The 20,659-nt window shown below is 41.2% G+C and overlaps 2 protein-coding genes across 4 annotated transcripts; one reads left to right on the forward strand and one right to left on the reverse strand.

Moving 5' to 3' along the window:
* The first annotated feature begins 2,302 nt into the window (after positions 1-2,302).
* Positions 2,303-4,817, forward strand: cfl1l (cofilin 1 (non-muscle), like). The gene is made up of 4 exons (XM_085428507.1): positions 2,303-2,428; positions 3,280-3,575; positions 3,825-3,901; positions 4,052-4,817. The coding sequence occupies exons 1-4, from the start codon at positions 2,426-2,428 to the stop codon at positions 4,159-4,161; spliced, it is 486 nt and encodes a 161-aa protein (XP_085284633.1). The 5' UTR covers positions 2,303-2,425; the 3' UTR covers positions 4,162-4,817.
* A 945-nt stretch (positions 4,818-5,762) lies between these two features.
* On the reverse strand, positions 5,763-19,118 carry rrbp1a (ribosome binding protein 1a). 3 transcript variants are annotated; one of them, XM_085428484.1, is made up of 27 exons: positions 18,919-19,118; positions 16,135-17,191; positions 14,699-14,853; positions 14,452-14,574; positions 13,769-13,921; positions 13,429-13,547; positions 13,068-13,221; positions 12,029-12,167; positions 11,709-11,890; positions 11,556-11,590; positions 11,392-11,467; positions 11,234-11,271; positions 11,060-11,141; positions 10,933-10,970; positions 10,712-10,790; positions 10,533-10,622; positions 10,349-10,426; positions 10,177-10,266; positions 10,001-10,093; positions 9,843-9,893; positions 9,680-9,760; positions 9,205-9,288; positions 8,894-8,971; positions 8,160-8,243; positions 7,961-8,059; positions 6,945-7,088; positions 5,763-6,857 (listed from the first exon to the last, which is right to left on the reverse strand). In XM_085428484.1, the coding sequence occupies exons 2-27, from the start codon at positions 17,171-17,173 to the stop codon at positions 6,819-6,821; spliced, it is 3,423 nt and encodes a 1,140-aa protein (XP_085284610.1). In that variant the 5' UTR covers positions 17,174-17,191; positions 18,919-19,118; the 3' UTR covers positions 5,763-6,818. The 3 variants fall into 3 exon arrangements, with proteins under 3 accessions (XP_085284610.1, XP_085284609.1, XP_085284611.1); XM_085428483.1 differs by having other exon boundaries at positions 10,933-10,973; XM_085428485.1 differs by lacking the exon at positions 8,894-8,971 and having other exon boundaries at positions 10,933-10,973.
* Between the last annotated feature and the right edge of the window lie 1,541 nt (positions 19,119-20,659).

A 20,659-nucleotide genomic window follows, 5' to 3' on the forward strand; every position in this document is an offset into this window, starting at 1 on the left:
CAAACCCCAAATTAAAACCATTTTTAAAAACCAAAAACAGATTCAAAAGAACATGATGAGAGAAAATGTTTACGGGCACTCTAACATCCCAAGAGAAAACCTATATATCTCAATTATTAAATTACATTTTAACCACTCGACTACATTTGGACCGTGGAGGTTGAGGATGGAGCTGCCAGGCCGAAGGAACAAGATGAAGAACACAGAGAAGATTCATAGATATAGTGAAGGAGGACATGCAGAAGGTTGGTGTGATAAAATGTAATGCTAAGGATAGAGTGAAAAACAGGCAGATGATCGAGTGTGGTGACCCCTAAAGGGAACGGCCGAAAGAAGAAGAGGATACTGACAAATGCCATACATACAACAGAAAAGCCCAGCAGTGTCAACCATGTTAGTACCCATGATTTACCAGCAGATGTCACAGTTCTCACAGATTTGGTTACCGGCTGTTCTGACGTGGGTTGTGGCAAAACTCCAAATATGCTTGCAGCAGCATGAAATATTCAACTCACAGAGAGCTATGCAGCAGCCATTTCCTGCCCTGTGTGGTTCAGGGTTGTATTTCCTCTTTTAAAACTTTGAGAGTGGCTGCTGCTGGCTGCCTTCAGCTCTGGCAGACAGGCCTTGCAAAAAAATTAAAACCAAAAGAAAAATCTCAGGAACACTGATGAAAGAGTTTTCTGTGCTCAGTTCGATCACACCTTTTGCTAAACAGCTTCCCAACTGTGGGATAAATATAAGTCTTGTTCGAGACACAAATTCTGATGTTAGGCGTTGTACTTATTGCACACCCTGGCTTTTTGGAACAGACGTTAGTCCGGATGTGGGGCGGGACTCTTGACTCTGTAAACCACGAATCCACAGAGAGGAAGAGAGGCCACTGTGCTGCTGAAGCAGAGTATCTGCATTTAAAAATAGTGTCTGAGGTGCCATTAAAAGGACAGGCCTGACAAAAGCACCGTGCCCTTTATCTAAAAAGGATTAGAAAAGAAAAGAATGAAAAAGTTATCTACTGATACGATAAGATGCTGACAGAGAAAGTATGATTTACTACATGAGTTACTGAATGTATTGATTGGAGACTCAGTTTTCTTCTGGCACGGGTATGATTTTAAAGTACACAAAAACAAAAACTTTCAGTAAAGTTATTCTGACAGGACTGGAAGCCTTTTCAAATTTGCATGAATCTCATTTGGATTTTGTCCTGTTATTTGTGATTAAACACTACTGGGATGAATTTATTCATTGTAATCTAAATTAATCTTAAATACCTGGCTCTGGAGAGGAGCTTGTGTACTTGAACTTCCCCCTGGAATCAATTGTCCTATCTAGATCAAGAATACTACTTATCCTAATCTAAAAAAAAAAAAAAGTATAAAAAATAAAAAATAAATGTGAACATTACATTTGTCTCTGAATTGCAGTGGGCATGTAAGGCAGTAGGGCAAAGAAAAGTAGAGAGATACTCAGTGAAGTACACCCTGTAGCCTGGACCTGTCGTTTTAGCACATTACTTGCTCAAAGAGTCATGGCGCAGGCCTCGTAGGGGCCAGTCAGGCCCCTCCTTCCTTTTACACTTGTATGTCATGTGCATATGATTACACTTCTTTTACATGTAGGTCAATGCGACAGAGAGAAACACAGGGCTTGTGGTGCTATGACTTTAAGAGCAGCGGTGCAACTTTTCTGAGCTATAAAAACAAAACTGAGTCATCACCGAGTCACACACAAAAAAAAAACCTTTAAGAAACGAAGCCGGCAACTCAACATTTACACTAACATGCTCTTCTAAACCGGCCCTCACGAGTTGCAAATATGCATGCAGATATAAGTGTGGTTTTGGCCTGAAACAGTCATTTGTGTATCTCACAGCTCACTGTGCAGAAACAGTCTGGTTTCCACAGGTAGCTAAATAAGTTCTTTTGACACATCTCTTTGCTCATCCTACCTATTACCATATAAGGCCATAGAAATCCATCTGAGCTGCAGATGGCTTAAAAAGTGTAGACGCGGTTGTTCTCCATATATGGACGTCATGTGCCGCTCCCGTCTATAACACCTGGGAGCCTCACCTGAGAAAGATAAAAGATATCAAGCTTAACAAGACTAAAGCGCATAGAAGTAAAAGTAACAAAGAAAACAAAAAACACTCACGTTGTGTGAGGCACTTAAGCACACGCACACCTTTTTTGTGATTTAAGCTTCAAATTATAATTGTGATTAAATGCAAATGCTGAGGTTGCAGATGAAACTGTGTCACACCTGGGAACGGAGGGCTGGGCCGCCTTCTGGAGGTGTGCTCAATTCAACAGGGCTCCTCCTCTATGAGTCAACCTGCTCTCCTTCCTTATGACCCCTCAGCTTTTTAACTGCTGCTGCCATTTTTCTCTGCTGCCTGTTTCCGTCACACATCAGAAGCAAAATGGTGAGTACCTCTCACAAAGAATTATGCTAGGATTTTTTTTTTTTTTTTTGCTTGAGCTGCCACTCTTGTGTGATTTGTGCGCTCTGCTAAACAATGCAGCCTTAGAAGTGATGACAGCTTTAAGCCTCCTTTTAAAACCAAATTTGGAGGGAAAAAGGAGGAAAAAAGTGAAAACTGTGTGAAATTGGTTGTCGGTAGAGCAACGGTGTAAGGCTTACATGTGATTACTGTGGAGTGGAAGGAAATAAGAAGATGGCTTGCTCTTGGTGCAGAAGGTTTGTTCATTCATGGTGTGGCTTTGCCTCCAAAATGGAGGAAGCTCCGTTCGTGCTTCAAACTTGTTGAGAGAGAATCCCTTGGGGCGGTGTTTCTTGTGCTAACTTGTTCCACAATGACTGGAATGTGACAGATTCAAGGCCTTAAACTGGGGAAAGAATAGCAACACCCTTTGGCACATTGCTGCTTAAAGAAAGTTGGTTAAATGTTTGCACATTTTAATTGCCTGAACAGCACGTCTCGCCAAAGCTGAACTCTTTTTGAAGAGCTTCCTGTTTCTTCATCTTTCATTTCTGCTTTTTCTCTCGGAACAAACTGTCAAAGTTGAGAATATCTGCAGATGTACGACCCAAAGCCCAATTTATTTTAAAGTGCTCATTTTGCATCTTGGTATTTAATACAATTACTCCCAATGCTTAACTTTATAAATCCCATTGTTTAAATGAGAGGCGTGTCACAAATCTACATGTCTGTAGTAGGAGCAGGTGTGTGTGTGTGTGTGTGTGTGTGTGTGTGTGTGTGTGTGTGTGGGAGGTGTTTTTTTTCCTTTTTATAATATCTTGTCTTTTTACCAGGCATCTGGAGTTAAAGTCACTGACGCCGTTAAGGACCTCATCAATGAAATGAAAGTAGTGAAAAATGATGCTGACCAGAATGAACGCGTAAGATTGGTGATATTCAAAATCGATGACAGCGAGGGCGCCATCGTCGTCGATAAAATCTACCGTCAGAAAGACCTGGCAGACAAGGACGATGTCTTCAAGTTCTTCATCAGCCTCCTGGATTCTAAAGTCTGTCGCTACTTGATGTATGACTGCCACTTTGAAACAAAGGAATCAAGTAGAAAAGAAGAACTGGTCGCTGTGATGTGGTAAGTCCTCAAATTTCTGCTGAGTGTTCCCTCCACTTTTACATGTTATTTATTTCTTTTTATTTTTATTTTATTTATTTATTTTTGCCTGCACCCAACTGATCTGCAGGAAGTAATAAAAGAACTAAGCATGATGTCTGGATTCTGATGCTTTTGAGAGTCTGTCGTTCCAAGGAGACGTTTGCACGAATAGGAAAAATGTTTAAGCAGTCTGTTTTGGACACACGGATAATGGCTTCTCTTCATTAGGGCTCCTGATACGGCACCAATCAAAGAAAAAATGAAATACGCTAGCTCCAAAGATTCCCTGAAGAAGATCCAAACAGGTTTGTGTTGGTTTTTTGTGTTTTGTTTTAATTTTTTTAGAAAATGTTTTAACATGCCACGTTCTTATTTACGTGTATTTACTTTGAAATTCTATATTGTTAACACAAGCTGGTCTTTCCCTTTTTTGTTTTATTTATCTTTTCTAACAGGAGTCAAACACATGCTGGAGATGAATGACCTTTCAGATTATGGAACCAGGGAAAGTTTTGCAGAAAGAATGGGAAAAGGTGTAGTCAAGCTTGAGGGCCACGCTGTGTGAGATCACTGAATTAAGCAATAAGGAATAAATAAATGAATGAAAAATATATATTTTTTGCTTTGTTTCCTTGTTTCAAAATGAGGTCAATTAAACAGATTTGAAATGGTACGTCAAAGGTGATTTTTGGGGGTGGGGTTGGGAGATGGTTGACAAAGCTTAAAGTAGGGGGGAGGCTTGGGCTCTGAATGGGATTTTAATAGTGTTAACACAGGGACACAAAACGATCTGGGCACACAGTCGGACTGTGAAATCAACCTTGTTCAGATGGTATTTTACTCATTTTTGGTTTTGTAGGGGGGATTTTTTTTTTTTTTTTTTTTTTTTTTTTTTTTTTTTTTTTGGACTCTTGGTACCTTGAAATTTCTCCTTTTTTTTTTTCCCCCTGTGTAAATACAAACTTCATGAATCCCTGCATTTGTCAGTATATGCCACTTGTCTTCCTTTTTTAATATTTCTCCACAACAAGAAAGCAAACGTGTGCTGTAAAACAACATTAACAACCTACTGTAGTGCCAAAATGGCTGGGATTTAAGTTTGACAGAAATATTCCTAGGGGTGTTTCTTTGACGGACACCTAGAGTTATAGTACAGGGAAAAACAAATCACTGGAATTGCTGCACTGTTGATGTGTTGTCAAATAAACTCAATGCAATGTTTGTGTGATCTTCTTTGCCTCTTGTTTTGATTTACCGGTGCAATTATGATTTGGTATCAACTATCATATTTCAGTGTTCAGGATATGACTTATAAATATTACAGGTAGAAAAGTGGGTGCTTTTAAGAGGTGGGAGTAACTTAAAATGTATAAGCAAGAGAGCTGGAGCCTGGATGTATAGCAAACCGAGCGATATTATTTGCTGATTACTAGTTGTAGCATCACATCCCTAAGAACTGCTCCTTGCATATTATGTCACGTCCTCGTAATTCAAAAATGAGTCGTCTTCGACTTTAAATTGTCGAGATTTCCCACAGAAACAACATGTGAATGTTTCTGAACGTCATGAGACTTTCGGGGATCTCGATTACAAAATAATCCAGTTCCGGCACTTGATTTGTGAAAACAGGAAGCAGTTTTTAAAGCCGTGTGGGAGCACCGCCTGCCCCCCCTCCCTGTCTACTTACCAAAAAATGCATGCACCACAGTGGACCTGAAACACAGGCAGGTGGCTCTTCGAGTATTGGGGCTAAAAGAAACCATCGCACTAGAATTTGGCGGGGTTTGATACGACACTGGATGAACAAGAGGGGCGCTCTGGTCGGTTCGTGATTGGCTGTTTTGCTTTCAGGGAACTAATGACGCACGGCGATTTAGAAAAAGTCGCGCGGCAGCGACGCCTTTTTTTTTTTTCCTCTAAGTGATTTACGGCAGTTGAGTAGTTTAACAGTCCTCGGAACTTTGATATCTCTTATTGAAAGCGCAATTAGTGAGGCTTTGACTACATTTAGATTTATATTTTTTTTTATTTATAAAGAAGTCGCACTTTGAGCTTTCTCACTTTACTTGAACTAAAAATGAAATTAGTCTCTTTTTCAGAGACTCTACTCTCCGTAAAGTCCTTGAAGTGGTCATAAAGGAAACAGCCAAACACTCTTGGGGGAATTCTAACAGTTTTATTGAAATTAAAGCTTTAAGAAAATACAGTGGCACCTTTTTCCCCCCTTAAAGGTGTCTTTAGTCTGAGCACTATGGCTGGATTTCACATCTGCATTCAGTTGTATGACAAATGTACACGGAGCATGTTGCTGTCTAACAGGACTTCCTGGTAGATAGCAGTAGTCTTTCTCCACATAGCAATGGTTTGGCAAACAGCTTTTAAGCCTGACACAATGATTTAGAGTGTAGTGGTCCTAAGCCAAATGTCAAAACTTATCACATTCTTCTTTCTTACCAATCTTTCCTTAAAGATAATTAGAGGAAAAACAAAGAATTGGAGTTTTCCTCTATAAAACCATAAGGTCCTTTACAGTAGTGCAATGCCAGGGACTACTGTTGTGAGAATCGGTGCAACATAAATAAAAACTCTATTGAATGCCTTAAGGTAAATGTACTGTGCAGGACACATGACTGAAGATGTGTGGTTTCTAATCACACCGGAACTAAAAATGTGCCATTATGCTTCGCTTCCTGCCAACATTGACTGCATTGCAGCAACAACACACACGCACTGAACACCATTACAGAGTGCCAACACTGTAGTTTATTCATTCATACAAATTCAGATTCAATGTGTGTTAATGGCAACCAGCTACAGAGGAAAAGCAGGCCCTGCACTGATGAACCACATTATGTTCCCATCATTCAACCACATAGAAAAGACATACAAAGTAATTGCACAGGTTGATGCACGTTTGACGTACATTCGGTTTCCCTTTTAACACTGAACTATGGGGGAATGTCAGAAATAGAAGGCAGGGGGATAAATAACTTCTGACATAGCCAGAGTTGTTGAGGGAATGTGGGTTTTAATAAAGATTGCAGCAGGATTATCTCCTCTAATCTTAGTTTGAAATGTTTTTAAAAATATCAAATACTTGATTCCTACAGCTGCAATAAATGCAATCAACTACAGTACAAGAAAAGAAATTTTTGGAATGCATAACTATGGTAATTATAAGGCATATTTGGCAGTTTTGTAGTGTCTGCAGTGAACTTCCTCTCACACAGACGTTCCTTCCTTCAGTTCCACGTATTCTCCCTTGAAAAGAAATATGAGAAATGGTAGCATGAAGATATGCAAGAACAAAAGGTTATGAGCGTACACACTGGGAGTGCATTTACTCACCTTGTTCTCCAGGTGATCCTGTAGTGTTCTCACCGTCTCCCGCTCTTTGGTCAGCTGCTCCTGAGTAGCTTTAAGAAGCTGCTGGAGCTTAGTGGCTGCCTGGCCCAGGTCTTTGGACAGTTTCTTCTCCTTCGCCAAGCGCTCCTGTTCAAACAACCAGGAGCAAACATGACACCAATGAACTAAGGTAAAAAAAAAAAACACTTTGAAAGAGCTTTACATGTTTTTATAAACAGATGTATTCTTTTTTTATTATATATTATACATATTTGCACATCTTGTTCTTGCTTATTCATTCCATGTTCTATATCAAGTCAAGTGACTTGACTCATGACCTCTTTATACTCTCTTTTGCTGCACTATTCTGAGCCAGGTGATGTATTTTCATTCTGCACTGTTTGGTGTGTAGACTGCATGACAATCAAGTTTCTTTTGTTAGAAGCAGGGCCACTGTCATCCTGACATACTTTGCAGGGTTAAAGATTTATAATAGACCAGCACTCATCCATCCTATACTGTAACCCTGCCACACACTCACCTATGAAATACTACAACCCTATTCATGTAATATGCTCACACTATGCTCGCTATATCTGTATGTTTATGCACAGTTTCAACCATATCAGTAGTTTTTATAATAATAATAATAATAATAATAATAATAATAATAATAATAATAATAGATTGCATTTATATAGCGCTTTTGAGACCCTCAAAGCACTTTACGATTCCACTATTCATTCACTCTCACATTCACACACTGGTGGAGGCAAGCTACAGTTGTAGCCACAGCTGCCCTGGGGCAGACTGACAGAAGCGAGGCTGCTATATCGCGCCATCACCAGTAGGCGGTAGACCAAGACAGACAGAGCTGGAGATCGAACCGGCAATCTTCCGGTTACAGGATGAGCTTCCCAATGCCTTGAACCACGGTCGCACTTTTTGTTTAATTTAAACAAAACAAACAAACAGTGGTTGCTATTTTCTAACAAAACGCTATTGTAGCCATTGCGCACCTTCAGCTGAGCTACGTCTTCAGTGTCGGATTGTGGCGACTCTGAGGAATCCTTTAAAAGATCCAGTTGAGCCTGAAGTTCTGCTACAGTTTTTTGGGCCTGAAAGTTGACAGCACACATCTCTGTTATCCACTGCGAACTTAAGAGAAACGTAAAGGTGTAAGAAGAACATAAATACTGCACAGACTGTAGCTGATACCTTCTCATACTCTTCTGAGAGCTGCTGCCTGTGGGTCGCCTCCCCGTGCAGCTTCTCTGCCGTCTGGCTCAACTCGTTCTGGACCTGGCGGCAGACAGAGGCACACTATAAATACACACATACACACACACACACACACTAATAAGCAGCACAGTGATGCGTAAACAAACATTCTTTTGTTAAATTGCCAGCACTGTGCACACACCAACATACATAAATCAAAAGCTGCTCAACCTGTGGACCGAGTTAGTACTTTCTCTCGCTGTTTCTAGGTGAAAGACTAAAATCAAACACGAGGTTTCTGGGCTTTTAAACATATAAACAAATATCAGGAAACAAAACAGAGGTGAGCATGCAAGTGGAGAATCAGCAGCAGTTAAGAGTTAGGCTCACTCTGTTAGTGCAAGCAGTGGTTAGCATAAACAGCTGCCCTGCTGGAGGAGTACTGGACGGACCGGAATTACAGCCCTACTATATCGGAGTCATCAGGACTTGTTTTTCATGGAAGATCCGTCATTTAGGAGAAGGAAATGACCAAATGTGTTTCTAATTCACATGACAACACACATCTGGATCCTTGCAAATTTAATTCGATGTCCTATTAAATGGAACCAAACCCAATTGTGAAGGAAATGTTAAAAAAAAACAAAAAACAAAGGAGATTTATTTAAGCCGTTCATGTCACTGTCCAGTACTCTCTAACAGGAAGTGAAGGGTGACATTTGCACCCTGACCTGAGTGGGTTGAGCCTCAGCCGGGCCATTCTGTTCTTGCTGGGCCCGCAGCGTGATCTCGCTCAGCTGCTCTCTGACCTGAAAAAGGAAGCCGCCGCTCGTCACCGTTTACGTAACCTCCATCCATGAATCTCTCGCTTGGCACTCATAAGTCAGTGACAGCTTACTGAGCTGGTTCTGCATGTGAAGTCATGAGTCGCATGGATTCCTTAACGAAAATTCCCTCCTCTCAACTCAAGTACACTTTCATAAGAATGCTTTACATATTATTGGCTAGACGATGGGAAAGTGAGTCACGGCGGTGTAGTCACCTGTGCGAGCTCCTCCTTGTGTGCCTTGGCCTCCTTCCGGGCCAAATCCAGCTGGCTCTGACACTCCGACAGCTGCAGCTTCAGCTGAACGCAGAGCAGAGCACAGGCAGGAGCCAATGTTAGTGTTGTTGTTTTAAGTGGAACAAAATATGTAAATGAACACATCATTTTAAATATGAACAGATAACTCAGCAAATTTATTATTAGATATTCTCCAGCTTAACCCCTTAACTCTTGTGTATCATATTTGATAAAGGAAGCTTTTGTACGTTTTTGAGACTTCTACATCAGTGTGTTACATTTGCACTTTAATAAATGCATGGAAGTTGTTTTTTAACTAGTCAAGAAACCAGGTGTATAGCCTGAATGCAAGAATAAAGGTGAAACTATGCCAGTAATATACAAGTTTCTGTCATTTAATATAAATATAATACAATTCTAGTAAGCCTGCTAAAGATCTTAGCTGCTTGTGTACCTGCTCCATCTCCTCTGAGATTAGATGACTGTCTGTCTGCTTTTCCAGCTGGGCTTCCAGAAGCATCATCTGCTCCTTCAACTGTAGAGAAAAAAAAATGACAACTTAAAACATGCCAACTTACCCCCAGGAGGTGATTTAAATAGAGTGGAGAAATCCTCACCTGTTCTATACTTTGGTTTTCTGCTTCCAGCTTACTGACTTTCTGCAAAGCCTGGCAATGTAACAAGATACTGTAAATTAGTTTTGAAAACCCCTGAAAGTGACATTGTTTTTAAAGTCAAGATAAAGATAAAATTTTTAGTAGGTATTATTAGTCACCTCTTTCAGCTGTTCCTCTGAGTTAGCCATCTTGGATTTCCATACGAGCTCTTCCTCCTCCACACTCTTCTGAAGATGTTTCAGCATTCCTTCCTAAAGGAGAAAATGGAGAGATCTATAGATGGACCATATCAACTTTGTAATCCGTAATTCACCACTGGATTTTAGAAACGTACAGTTTCAGCCAGTACTGTCCTGTACTGTTCACATTCAGCCTGCAGGGAACCATGGCTTTCCTCCCCCTCCTTCAGTTTCTCAAGCAACTCCTATAACAAACCACAAACATTCACAACCTCTTCTGCCAGGTTACTTTAAACCAGTATGTGGAAACAGTGTAAAGTGGCTTACTGAATGTGCTGTGTTTGACTGAGACTCCTGGCTCAGAGCTCCCTGAGCGTTCTGTGTAAACACTTTTAACCAGTTTAACTAAGAGGAGAAAAAGTAGGCATAAATGAGTCACAGGCACATTATCACCTGTTTTGGAATAAAAAGCTCATTCAGCAACTCTCCCAGTGAAATCCCCCTTTCTTACCTGCTCTGTCTCTACAGGTATCTGTGGGAAAAGTGTCTGGAGAGCTTCTTTGGTTTCATTTTGAAAAGCTGCCAGTTCTGCCGCAGTGTTCTGTTTAAGCAGTGAACGACATTATCAGTAAGGTGACTGGCAGCAAACTGGTTTCCGCTGATAAGCCACCAGCAGGTGAAAAGACTTACCGCGTGAGTGGCAACCTTCTCTTTTGCTACCCTCAGTTCATCTTGTAATGACGTGACCAGAGCATCCTTTTCAGTCAAACTATTAAAGCAAACAAAAGACAAAACAGATGTAAATAACTGACCTAATTTTATGCGAGGCTGATCTTTACATGTGGCAGACTTATTAACCTGTGTGTACGATTTGCCTGTTAAGGCAGAACAGCAACATTTAAGTGCATTACCTGTTCTGTAGTAGTGCAAGCTCTGCAGAGCCATCTGACTGCTGAAACAGGAACAACATGCAAATCAATTTTTTTCTTTCTGGGCAGCTCTAAAAGCAGAATCATGCACATCGACAGGAACGCTTACTTGTGTGTTCTTCAGTGTCACCATTTCTTCTTTGAGGTTTTTGAGTTCATCCTGAAGTGCTGTGACCTGACTGGCATCTTCACTAAAAGGTTACACAATTTACACAGAGGTATAAATCATAACAAAACCAACCTGCACTTTCTATTAGCCCAAGATAATTATAAAGCACCTTACCTCTTATTTCTTTGCTCAAGCTCAGCAATAGTGTTCTCCTATTGAAAGGGAACATTATTTGCCATTAGCCCATTTTTTGCGATCTATATTTATCCTGAGAAACTGAGAAGTGATACTTTTTGGTAACAAATTAAATGTCAAATGCATGCAGTGCTTACAGCAGCTTCCTTCTTTATCTGCAGTTGCTTCAGTTCCTCGTGAAGCACATTTAACTGGCTCTCTCTCTCTTGCAAGCTGTACATAAGGGCGTGATATTTAGAAAGTGAATAAACCAGCATTGGATGTGATATTGATTTATGAGAGAGGAAGAGTAAACACCTACCTGATCTTTAGACGTTCCACATCTTCAGAGTTCACCTGGAAAATGTAAAAATAACAAACATCTTTAGGTGTGACTACATACTAGTCAGCAATTTTAGGTGTGGTTACGTATTAGTCATCTCTTTCATAGAGGTCAAACTTAAAATACTTTTACCTGTTTGTTATCCTCCTCCTTTTTATTCTGACTGGCCTCCAACAGGGAGTTGATTGACGCCACCTGCTGTTCAAGCTGTCTTTTCTCTTTCTTTGTCTCCTCCAGCTGGACAGTGAAGGCATCCACCTGAGCAGAACGCTCCTTGAGCTCAGCCTCCAACTTCTTAACACGTACTTGAAACTCTGTAGAAATAAAAACTTGCAAGTTAATCTTTAGCTTTAAATACTTTGACTAAGACTTGTCTAAGATTAATTTTTCTATTTAAACTACTGACATAAAAAAATGCCAACACTTAAATATGATAGCCTTTGCTCACTGACCTGAGAGTGTGCCACTGTCCTGTTGGGCCTTGTCCAAAGTTGCCTGCAGGCTGCCATTTCTACTCTGTGTTGTTCTGAGTTCCTCACACACCTCCTCCAATTTCCTCTGCAATGCCTGTTCTTTCTCTGCGTGGCTGGTCTGAAGAAGAAATTAAGTTGTTACAAACAGCAGAGGGCAGCAAAGTATCACTAAAACTTTTCTTGTAACTGACAGCATTGAGTCATATGCATCCTTAAAAGTTCCACAAAAAGAAAGAGCCAACAGAAAATGTCACAAAAAGAAAAAAATATTAACAGTTACATTAAACAGACATCTTATTTCTAAGCTAAGCAGTTCTTTCTACGAGCATCACAGGAGGAGATTTGATTTGGAAATGACAGAATTTCCTTTGTCTCCATGTTGTTGATAGTCACAGTCCAAAAAAATATAACTCTTTCATCATGTGAGCGTGCTTTGTTGCATAATATGTACAAAGACTTTAGACTGCTGGGAGGGCAGTAAGTAAATGATTAAACAAAAGGCACACTTGACTTGTGAGAAGTGCTGACTCACTTGTTCCACATTACCAGTAATAGCTCAGAGCAGCAGCATTCCATGAGTGGGACTGTGTGGGCTGATAGTGCATAAAACAAGGAAATTAACAGACCAAAACACACTGTTGTACTTCCTGCCTGAAAACTGGAAATGGTGTCACGTTTTTATGGCCGATTACAACAGGCTGGGGAGGAGCGATGCTCGGACATGAACGCATTCCAGCTGGCACCTACAGCCCCCGTCATTGTTACAGCTGCATTCCATTCTCGGCCCTAGGCTCTATGATTACAAGGCAATTAGACGTCCCTTAACATTAGAGAGTCTAGAGATTGGTGGGGAAAGGCCTAGGCTTGCATTTTGTAGATGCTCAGACACCAACTCGCTGCAGAAACAAGATTATATAAAAAAAGCTAGAATAAATGTGGTCCCATAGCAAAACAGACAGGGAAAAAAAAAAAAAAAAATCAGGTCTTATGTAGTGATAATAAAGATAATGCAGCCAACCTGAAACTGTGAGAGCTCCTTCTCAGCAGCAGAGACCTTGGCCTCCAGCCCTTTCCTTATGTTCTCATCTGCAAGCACACTCTCCGTCTTCTCTCCGAGTTCCTTGGTTAACTTTGCACATTCCTGTCGCAGCTTGGCCAGCTCTGCATTTTGTCTGAGGGCAGAGGGGAGACAGACATCAGCTCAAGAGTAAAGACACATGCCTTTCAAGCCTGAGTCAACCTTCAGACCTGTTATAAAAAGAATCTGAATCAGTACACACTGTACTGAAGTTAAAACTTAATGTATTTATAAAGAGGTAAAAATCTCTTAATGCCCCATACTAGTCCAGTTACCGTGTCAGCGTTTGGTAAAAACTCACTTGCTCTCGGCTTGACTCGTAGCCTGGTTGAGCGCATCACGCAGGATGGAGTTCTCCTGCTGTAGGCGAGCAAGTTGGGCATTGGGGCCTTTTTCCAGCTGGTCCTGAAGGCTTAGGATCTGCAGTCATTTTTAAGATTTTTTTTTAATGTTGCTAAAGAAACCATTAAGCCTGGTGCTACTGCTCTTTCACAAGAGTAATGTTTAATGTGTTTCAAGAGTAAACTAAATCTTCCTTTCTAACAGGAGTCAGATTACTCAGAGAACCATAAAATAATACAACGCAAACACAAATATACCTGTTTGATTTTTAAATTCAATGTAATGTGTATTAAACTGACCTTTGCATTGAGTCTCTGCGTTTGGGCTACGTGGTCCTGGTAGCTGGCCTGCATGCGAGCCTGCAGAGCAACCATTTCTTGCTCTCTCTTACTCAGCTGAGAACTCAGCCTCGTCTCTACGCTGGCCACCTTGGCCTTCTCAGCAGACAACTCCTGATAAATGGACGGCACAATCAGAGAAAGGATTCACGTTCATTGTGTTACAACAAGTCACTTAAGAATGAAATCTCACCAACTGTCCATCAATCTCACGAGAGAGGAGAGGATTATAAATTTTGGAACATATTATTGGCTTTACCTCTCACTTAGCACCTACCAATCAGGTTTTTAAAAAATATATCATAATACGGTGTAAAACAGAGCAGTGGCTACCAAATCAAAGTGAAACTACTGCCCCTGCATCTTAAAGATTTTTTTCTCTATTGTAACCTGATAAAGTTAGCTTCCCAATAGTGCCACCCTCAGGACAAAAGAAGACTAGTGCAGCTGTCAGTGCACAGTCATGGCAACAGGATATTAGTCCTTTTAATTTAGTTTCTTTATCTGCTGCCACAATGCCAAACCACACTTTCAGGCTTAGTTATAATAAGGATTTAAATGCAGCTATGATTCTCGTCCATATTATGAGTAATAATAGTCTCACTGGGCAGACCTGCTGTTTTTGAGACTCTTCTATGTCTGACCTTGGTGAGCTCTCGAAGACGATTCTTTACTGCAGAAGCATCCTCTTGCTCTGCTGCCAGCTGTTTCTCTCGCTCGTCCAGCTGCTTCTTCAGCATGGCCACTGGGTCTCCTTTCTGAGTGGCCTAAACACACAAACAAACACACAGAGAGATGCAAAAGAATGAATCTTTCTTCAACTCTCAAATGTATTCAGTGAACTATGTTCTTTTGTGAGGCTTTTCCTTCACTGACTCTGCTGTTCCATACCTTGTGCCAGGTGTCCTGGATGATGCCAACTTTCTCAGACAGAATCTCGATGAGCCTGTGTGCCTCTCCCTCACTGAACACCATGCTGCTGATGGTTGATACCAGGGCCTTATAAGGCAGGTACAGCGGAGCATCGGCAGAATCCACTGCTGCAACTGCAAAGGCAAACACAGAATAATGCAGAAGAATTAAATAAACTCAGAATTAATTAATATCTAAAATAAGGTGGTCTAGACAAAGGTGACTGAATTCTCTCACACCGCCTTAGGAAAAGGACAATGCTACAACATGTCCTTTGGGTCTGGGGCCCTGGGCATTTTCAGATGGCAAAATAATGGGGCATTGTGGCACCAGGCGGAGACAAGCCTCAGGCAAGTGAGAAAGCCGACCCCACCTCTCTTCTCATTGTCAGCAGCACTGAGAGGCTTTGTAAGTTAACAAAACAGAGCAACAGTGTTTGGACAAGCTGGTGTGCTCTCTGTCCTCCAGAGCTGAGTGCCAGACGTTACCCACCACTGCCATTGGCACTATTTCCACAAGTCCACAGCTCAAGTTCATCAGTACTGACAAGTTATTCCTGACTTAGATTGTAAGTATGTGTATGCAAGCCAACTCTTAAACATTAAACTCTCACTACAACAACCAGTGTTATGGCTAATGTAGTTCCTGCCATTTTCATTGATTTAAATGAGAAGGTCTATTATAGAAACTGTAACAGTAACAGCAGATAGCTGCATAGCATAATAGCAGGCCTTTGCGTTGAGCAAACAATGTCTTGTTTACATTAAAGAATAGCTGCTTGTAGAGTTAATCAAAGAGCAAACAACCAGCTTCCCAGAAAAAAATGTCGATATCTAAAACATATGAAGGGTTACCAAGGAAGTAAAGACAGTGAGTACTTCTCATTTTGGAACATGTACAACATTAGATCTTCTGTTTTACACTGATGTGAACTCATTCCTCCTCCACCACTGGAGATGGACCAGTCCCTTAAATGTGCCTCAAAAAGAGCAGGGAGGAGGCTTCGAGAGGAGCTTAGAGCAAGGAAACACGTGCATCCTAAAAAGTATTCTGTATGCACACACAGAAAATCACCAGCACTGGAACCAAGGATTCCCATTCATCTCTCCCTCACATCTCTTTGGAAGAGGTAAAAGATGCCAGAAAGACATATGTGAGGGAAATGAAGGGACATATTAGCATAATAAAAAGCAGCCAGTGCAGCACTGTGGTCATATCTGAAACTAAAGCTGCGGTTTCTGTAGAGCTATGTGCATTGTCATCTACCGTGTGTAGACTGCCTGTTTCGGAGCCATTCCTCTTTCTTTAATAACTTTAAAATTAAACTATATAAATATTAAAATAAGATTAATAATACTACATTTTGCAACATCTAGTACACAGTAATCAGAGATCTCTAAAATATAAATGCTTACCAGGCTCAGTCTTCTTCTTTGATGCCTTTTTCTTGGGTTCTTGTGCTTTTGCTGCAACAGAGGGAGCCTGCTGGGATCCCACCGGGGGCACAGCCATCACTGGGACATCTTTAGTGACAGCCTCCAGCACCGGAGCAGTTTTAGATGGAGCTGGTACAGACTTGGTTGGTGCTGGAGCAGATTTGGATGTGACAGGGGCAGGCTTAGCTGATGCAGGAGCAGCAGAAGTGGAAGATTTGGTTGAAGAGGACTTGGCTGTTGTAGAAGTTGGAGCAGGAGCAGACTTCGTTGAAGCAGGTGGAGGAGCGGCCTTGGCTGAAGCAGGTGGAGGAGCGGCCTTGGCTGAAGCAGGTGGAGGAGTACACTTGGCTGAAGCAGGTGGAGGAGCGGCCTTGGCTGAAGCAGGTGGAGGAGCGGCCTTGGCTGAAGCAGGTGCAGAGGATGGAGCAGTTACCTTCGTTGGGGCAGAGACTGGAGCCTGGGTTACGGCAGAAGCTGCAGAGGACTTGATCGGTTCAGACACAACTACAGATGACTGGGTTGAAGCTGGCTCAACCTTTGCCACTTTCTGCTTCTTCTTCTTCTCTTTAGGTGAAGGTGCAGGTGAGGGCTCAGGAGCTGGGTTTGGTTCAGCAGCAGACTTGGGCTGCATCTCTGCTGCAACTTCAAAAGTGGAGACAGGCACAGAAACAGAAGGAGCTACAGTTGGCGCAGTTACACCCTCACTGACTATGTCAGCGTCAGTGTCGGCATCGCCTTCAGAAACGTCTTCAGCTTTCTCCTGCTCTGGGATCTTCCCATTGGGCTTTTCATCTTTCTTCTTTCCACGGTTCTTCTTCTCAGACACTTTGTCCTTTTTCTTTTTCTCAGTGCGAACAGACTGTGTCTTACCCAGTTCTCTGCGCTGTTTAGCCAGGGCCTCCTCATAAGAGGTCTCCTTCATGGAGAAGGTGGAGACGAGGGCAATCCCAACAGCAGAGATCACCATGAATCCACCAAAAACCATAATCCCAAGGGTCTGGGGGTCATAGATATCCATGGCTAAATTTTAGTAAACCTGGAAAATAAAAATAAAAGGGGGGGGGGGGGGGGGGGGGGGATTCACTTTGTCATTCATACTCAGACAAAATTGTAATATTACCAAAGAAAAAAATGTAAGTAACATTAGCTGCTTTAGCAAAGCAACTGATCAGACAGAATTACCATTAATGCTCTTAGGAGAAACAATCCTAGCTTTTACATCAAACGGCCTCAAGGTGTCACTGTCAAGTCCAATAACTTGTGGCCACAGAAAGCAGAACAATAAATCTTGAACTCTGAAACCAAATAGTTGCTTACTTTCGGGTTGAATGCGTTTTTCTCACATTTATTTGCATCTCATACAGTCAGTTTAACACTGAATGCAAGAGCGATAACCTCAGACAAAGTGTCATTTAAAGCCATTCACTTTTTTAACATTAGAATTATCATTTTGATTACTGCATTTTTATAACAGAACAGGTCCATACTTTTGGGCACGATATCTTCTGAAGCAAAATCAAAAACTTTTTTGAAACAGATGCTCAAAAAATTGATCGATCATATCAAAAATGGTTACAAACCAATGTAATACACACAGAAAATGCAGAGATTTCCATAAGCTGACTTGTGGTTAAAGTAAATGCCTTCAAGAGTATTCAGCTTTTTCTTCAAGGCTCTTAAAAGTTCTTCTCACAGACCAGAACATTTCACCTGCAGGGTGAAATGTTGGCTGACTGTTTTTTGCGGGTCACTAAAACACCTTGATTTATTCTAGCAGAATTATCATTTATATCTGGAACAGATATGTTATCTTAACAGAAAATGCATAAACACAAGAAGCCAACACATGTAGAGGTTTATTGTTTTAAAACAAAGCAACGTGACACGGAAAGGAAAAGTGCAGAATAAGAGTCCAGAGTCCCTGTTCATTGCAGGGTCTATAAGCTAGACTCAAAGGGGAAGGTACGGCCCTGCCTCCTATCTGTGATGTCACACACCAGCGCATCTTTACTCAGGCTGAACTGAAGAAGAGGACTGAAAGAAAGCCAACTCGACCCCAACTGTTATATAGAAGTGCACCTTTGTTACGAAAAACACATCCCTCAGACAGAGCCTAAGATATCTGACTTTAATTCATGGCTATAGTGGTTCTCATAGAGGGTGTACTGAAGATATTTAAACTGTCTTCAGATAAAAGGCGTGAAATTGAATAAGTCGTGAAGGTTTTAAAAAGATGTATATAATAACAGCTTACTTGTTCCCCATAATCTAATACACACACATCGACTTCAATAACTTCAAAGATAGTTTATTCAAGCTAATCCTAAAATTATCCCAAAACCACAAGTGAAAGGGATTATTCAAAGTTTACAAACCGTTATGAGCACCCTATTTCTCGTGCCGCGCATTAAAGCACAGTGATGTGCAAATGCTCCAAGTATTTCATTTATTTATTTATTTTAAATTTTATATGGTTTTAATCAATACTTACCAGCTAGCACTGCAGCTAACACTATGAATCAATGAAATTGGCTAACGTCCTGCACAATAAGCGTCGCTTACGCAACAAAAATGGACAACACAAGCTGTAATAAAAATGCAGACTAAACAGTTAGCGAGAAAAAGGTCTAAAATCATTTTAAATAACTTCCGTCTGGTCTGTTTCTATGGCAGTAGTTTTCTTAGGGGCTAACAGTTAACAGCTTTCCAAGCTAGCTAAAGATGGTTCAATGAATAAAAAAATTCCAAGAATCCCACGCTTACCCCGGCGCTGATAACGCTACGTCTGCTCGCTTCAAAGGGAATATACTGAGGTCGAGTTATAGATGAAGTGACTTTTGAGCAAAGCTACCTATATTTCCAGCTATCTGGCTAACTTGTCTTTTTTTCCAGTGCTCTCCTCCTGACTCCGCTGGAGAATCCTCGGTCTGCTGTGAAGTCGTGGCACTTTGAGCTGGCTAGACGCGCTGGCCCCATGCCCCAGATAGCTACCATAAATCCACAAGGTTTCTGATTGGCTGGAATGTTCTCAAGACGGAAATGAGGCTGCTGGGAGTTGTAGTTTACTGCGGTCATGGAAAAAGTTCGTACAGTGAGATGGTTTTTCAGTCAAACAAAAGCGATTTGTTTGAAACGGAGAGTAAGTAAGTAAGTTTCCTGTTACTATGTCTTTTAACTGCGCTCATTCTGGAGGAGGGTATGCTTTGTAAAGTTGAGAAGAAACACTTTTTTACACTTAAAAGCGCCTTTTTTTCGTTTTTGAGGACTGCCCTGTTCTGGCAAAAGGAAGTATTCAAAATATCCACATATTTAAACAAAGTGCTCTTATTTGTAAGGCCACAGCAACTTTGAAAGGAGTAGGTCTATGGGAGGTATCTTTTCTTTAATGCAAAGTACAGTGTAACCTACTGACCTCTTCTTTTGTCAAAGTATTTTTGCTGTGAGCAGGACTTCTGCTTTTCACCACTTCCATTTATATTTTTCTACACTTTCACAATTTTGTGTCAAGAGAGTTTCAGATTTTTCCAATACACAGATACACAAGTGCACATCAGGGTCTTTTCACATCCCATAATAAGCCTTTCCGAAATCCTTGACACAACCACTTCTCAAAGTCCTTTAAAAAGCAGTTTGAGAAGTGGTGGCACTTGTTTGTTCAGGTAAGCTCGCAGATTGTCCTTGTCATTCTTCAGCAATTGTTTTGACTTTGAGATGACGGTGTGTTACTAATGCGAGCATAAAAGCAAACGATTCCCTGAGCAGGGCAGGGTGGACGAACCCAGAAAAGGTTTGGTCATAACACGCACCTTGCTTTGAGTCCTTTTGATGTTTTGTTAATGATGGAATTCCATTACTGAAGGACGAACATGCACTGTCCTCCAGACATTCCTTCACACTTTCACACCCAAGATGTGCCAGTCCCCTGTGCTTCTGTGTCAGGGGGCAGGCAAGGAGGCAATGTTAGATATTTATATTGCTGAGGGCCAAAATCGAAGTGCTGCTTTCTCTTCTTACTCTCAGAAGCTGAGAAGAATTTCAGAAATCTTTGCAGGACCAGGAAGAAGCATCCTAACCCGTTTCAATAAGGAAGCACAGATGATCCAGTTACGTCAATAAGCCCTGCAGGTGCGGTTAAAAAAAAAACATTCAGAGAGTACATTCTCTTTATGGGGAGGTTTTCATGCGTCATGGCTCTGAGTCCTACTGTAAGGCTTATATCAGCATTTATGATGATTTTCTGGTGACCACTGCTGAGCTCTGAGCCATGAGGCAGGTGCTTTCACAGGCTCACTCAACCATGAACAAAACCAAAGTGAAAAAAGACTATATGACACAGCAGACAAACGTACACCTGAAGCAGTGTCCCTTTTTTCTCGCGCTCTATTGTGCTTTCTTAAAAAATCCTGGGCCTGATTATGTAATAGTGCTTTGCATGCCACTGAGGATTAAAAGTGGAATATAAAGATGGTACTGAATAAATTATTACTGGCAAATCACTAACAAT

The sequence above is a fragment of the Rhamphochromis longiceps genome, linkage group LG13 (assembly GCF_057381845.1).
Source record: "Rhamphochromis longiceps isolate RC_006_pf linkage group LG13, R_longiceps_female_GT1.1, whole genome shotgun sequence".
NCBI classification, from domain to species: domain Eukaryota; kingdom Metazoa; phylum Chordata; class Actinopteri; order Cichliformes; family Cichlidae; genus Rhamphochromis; species Rhamphochromis longiceps.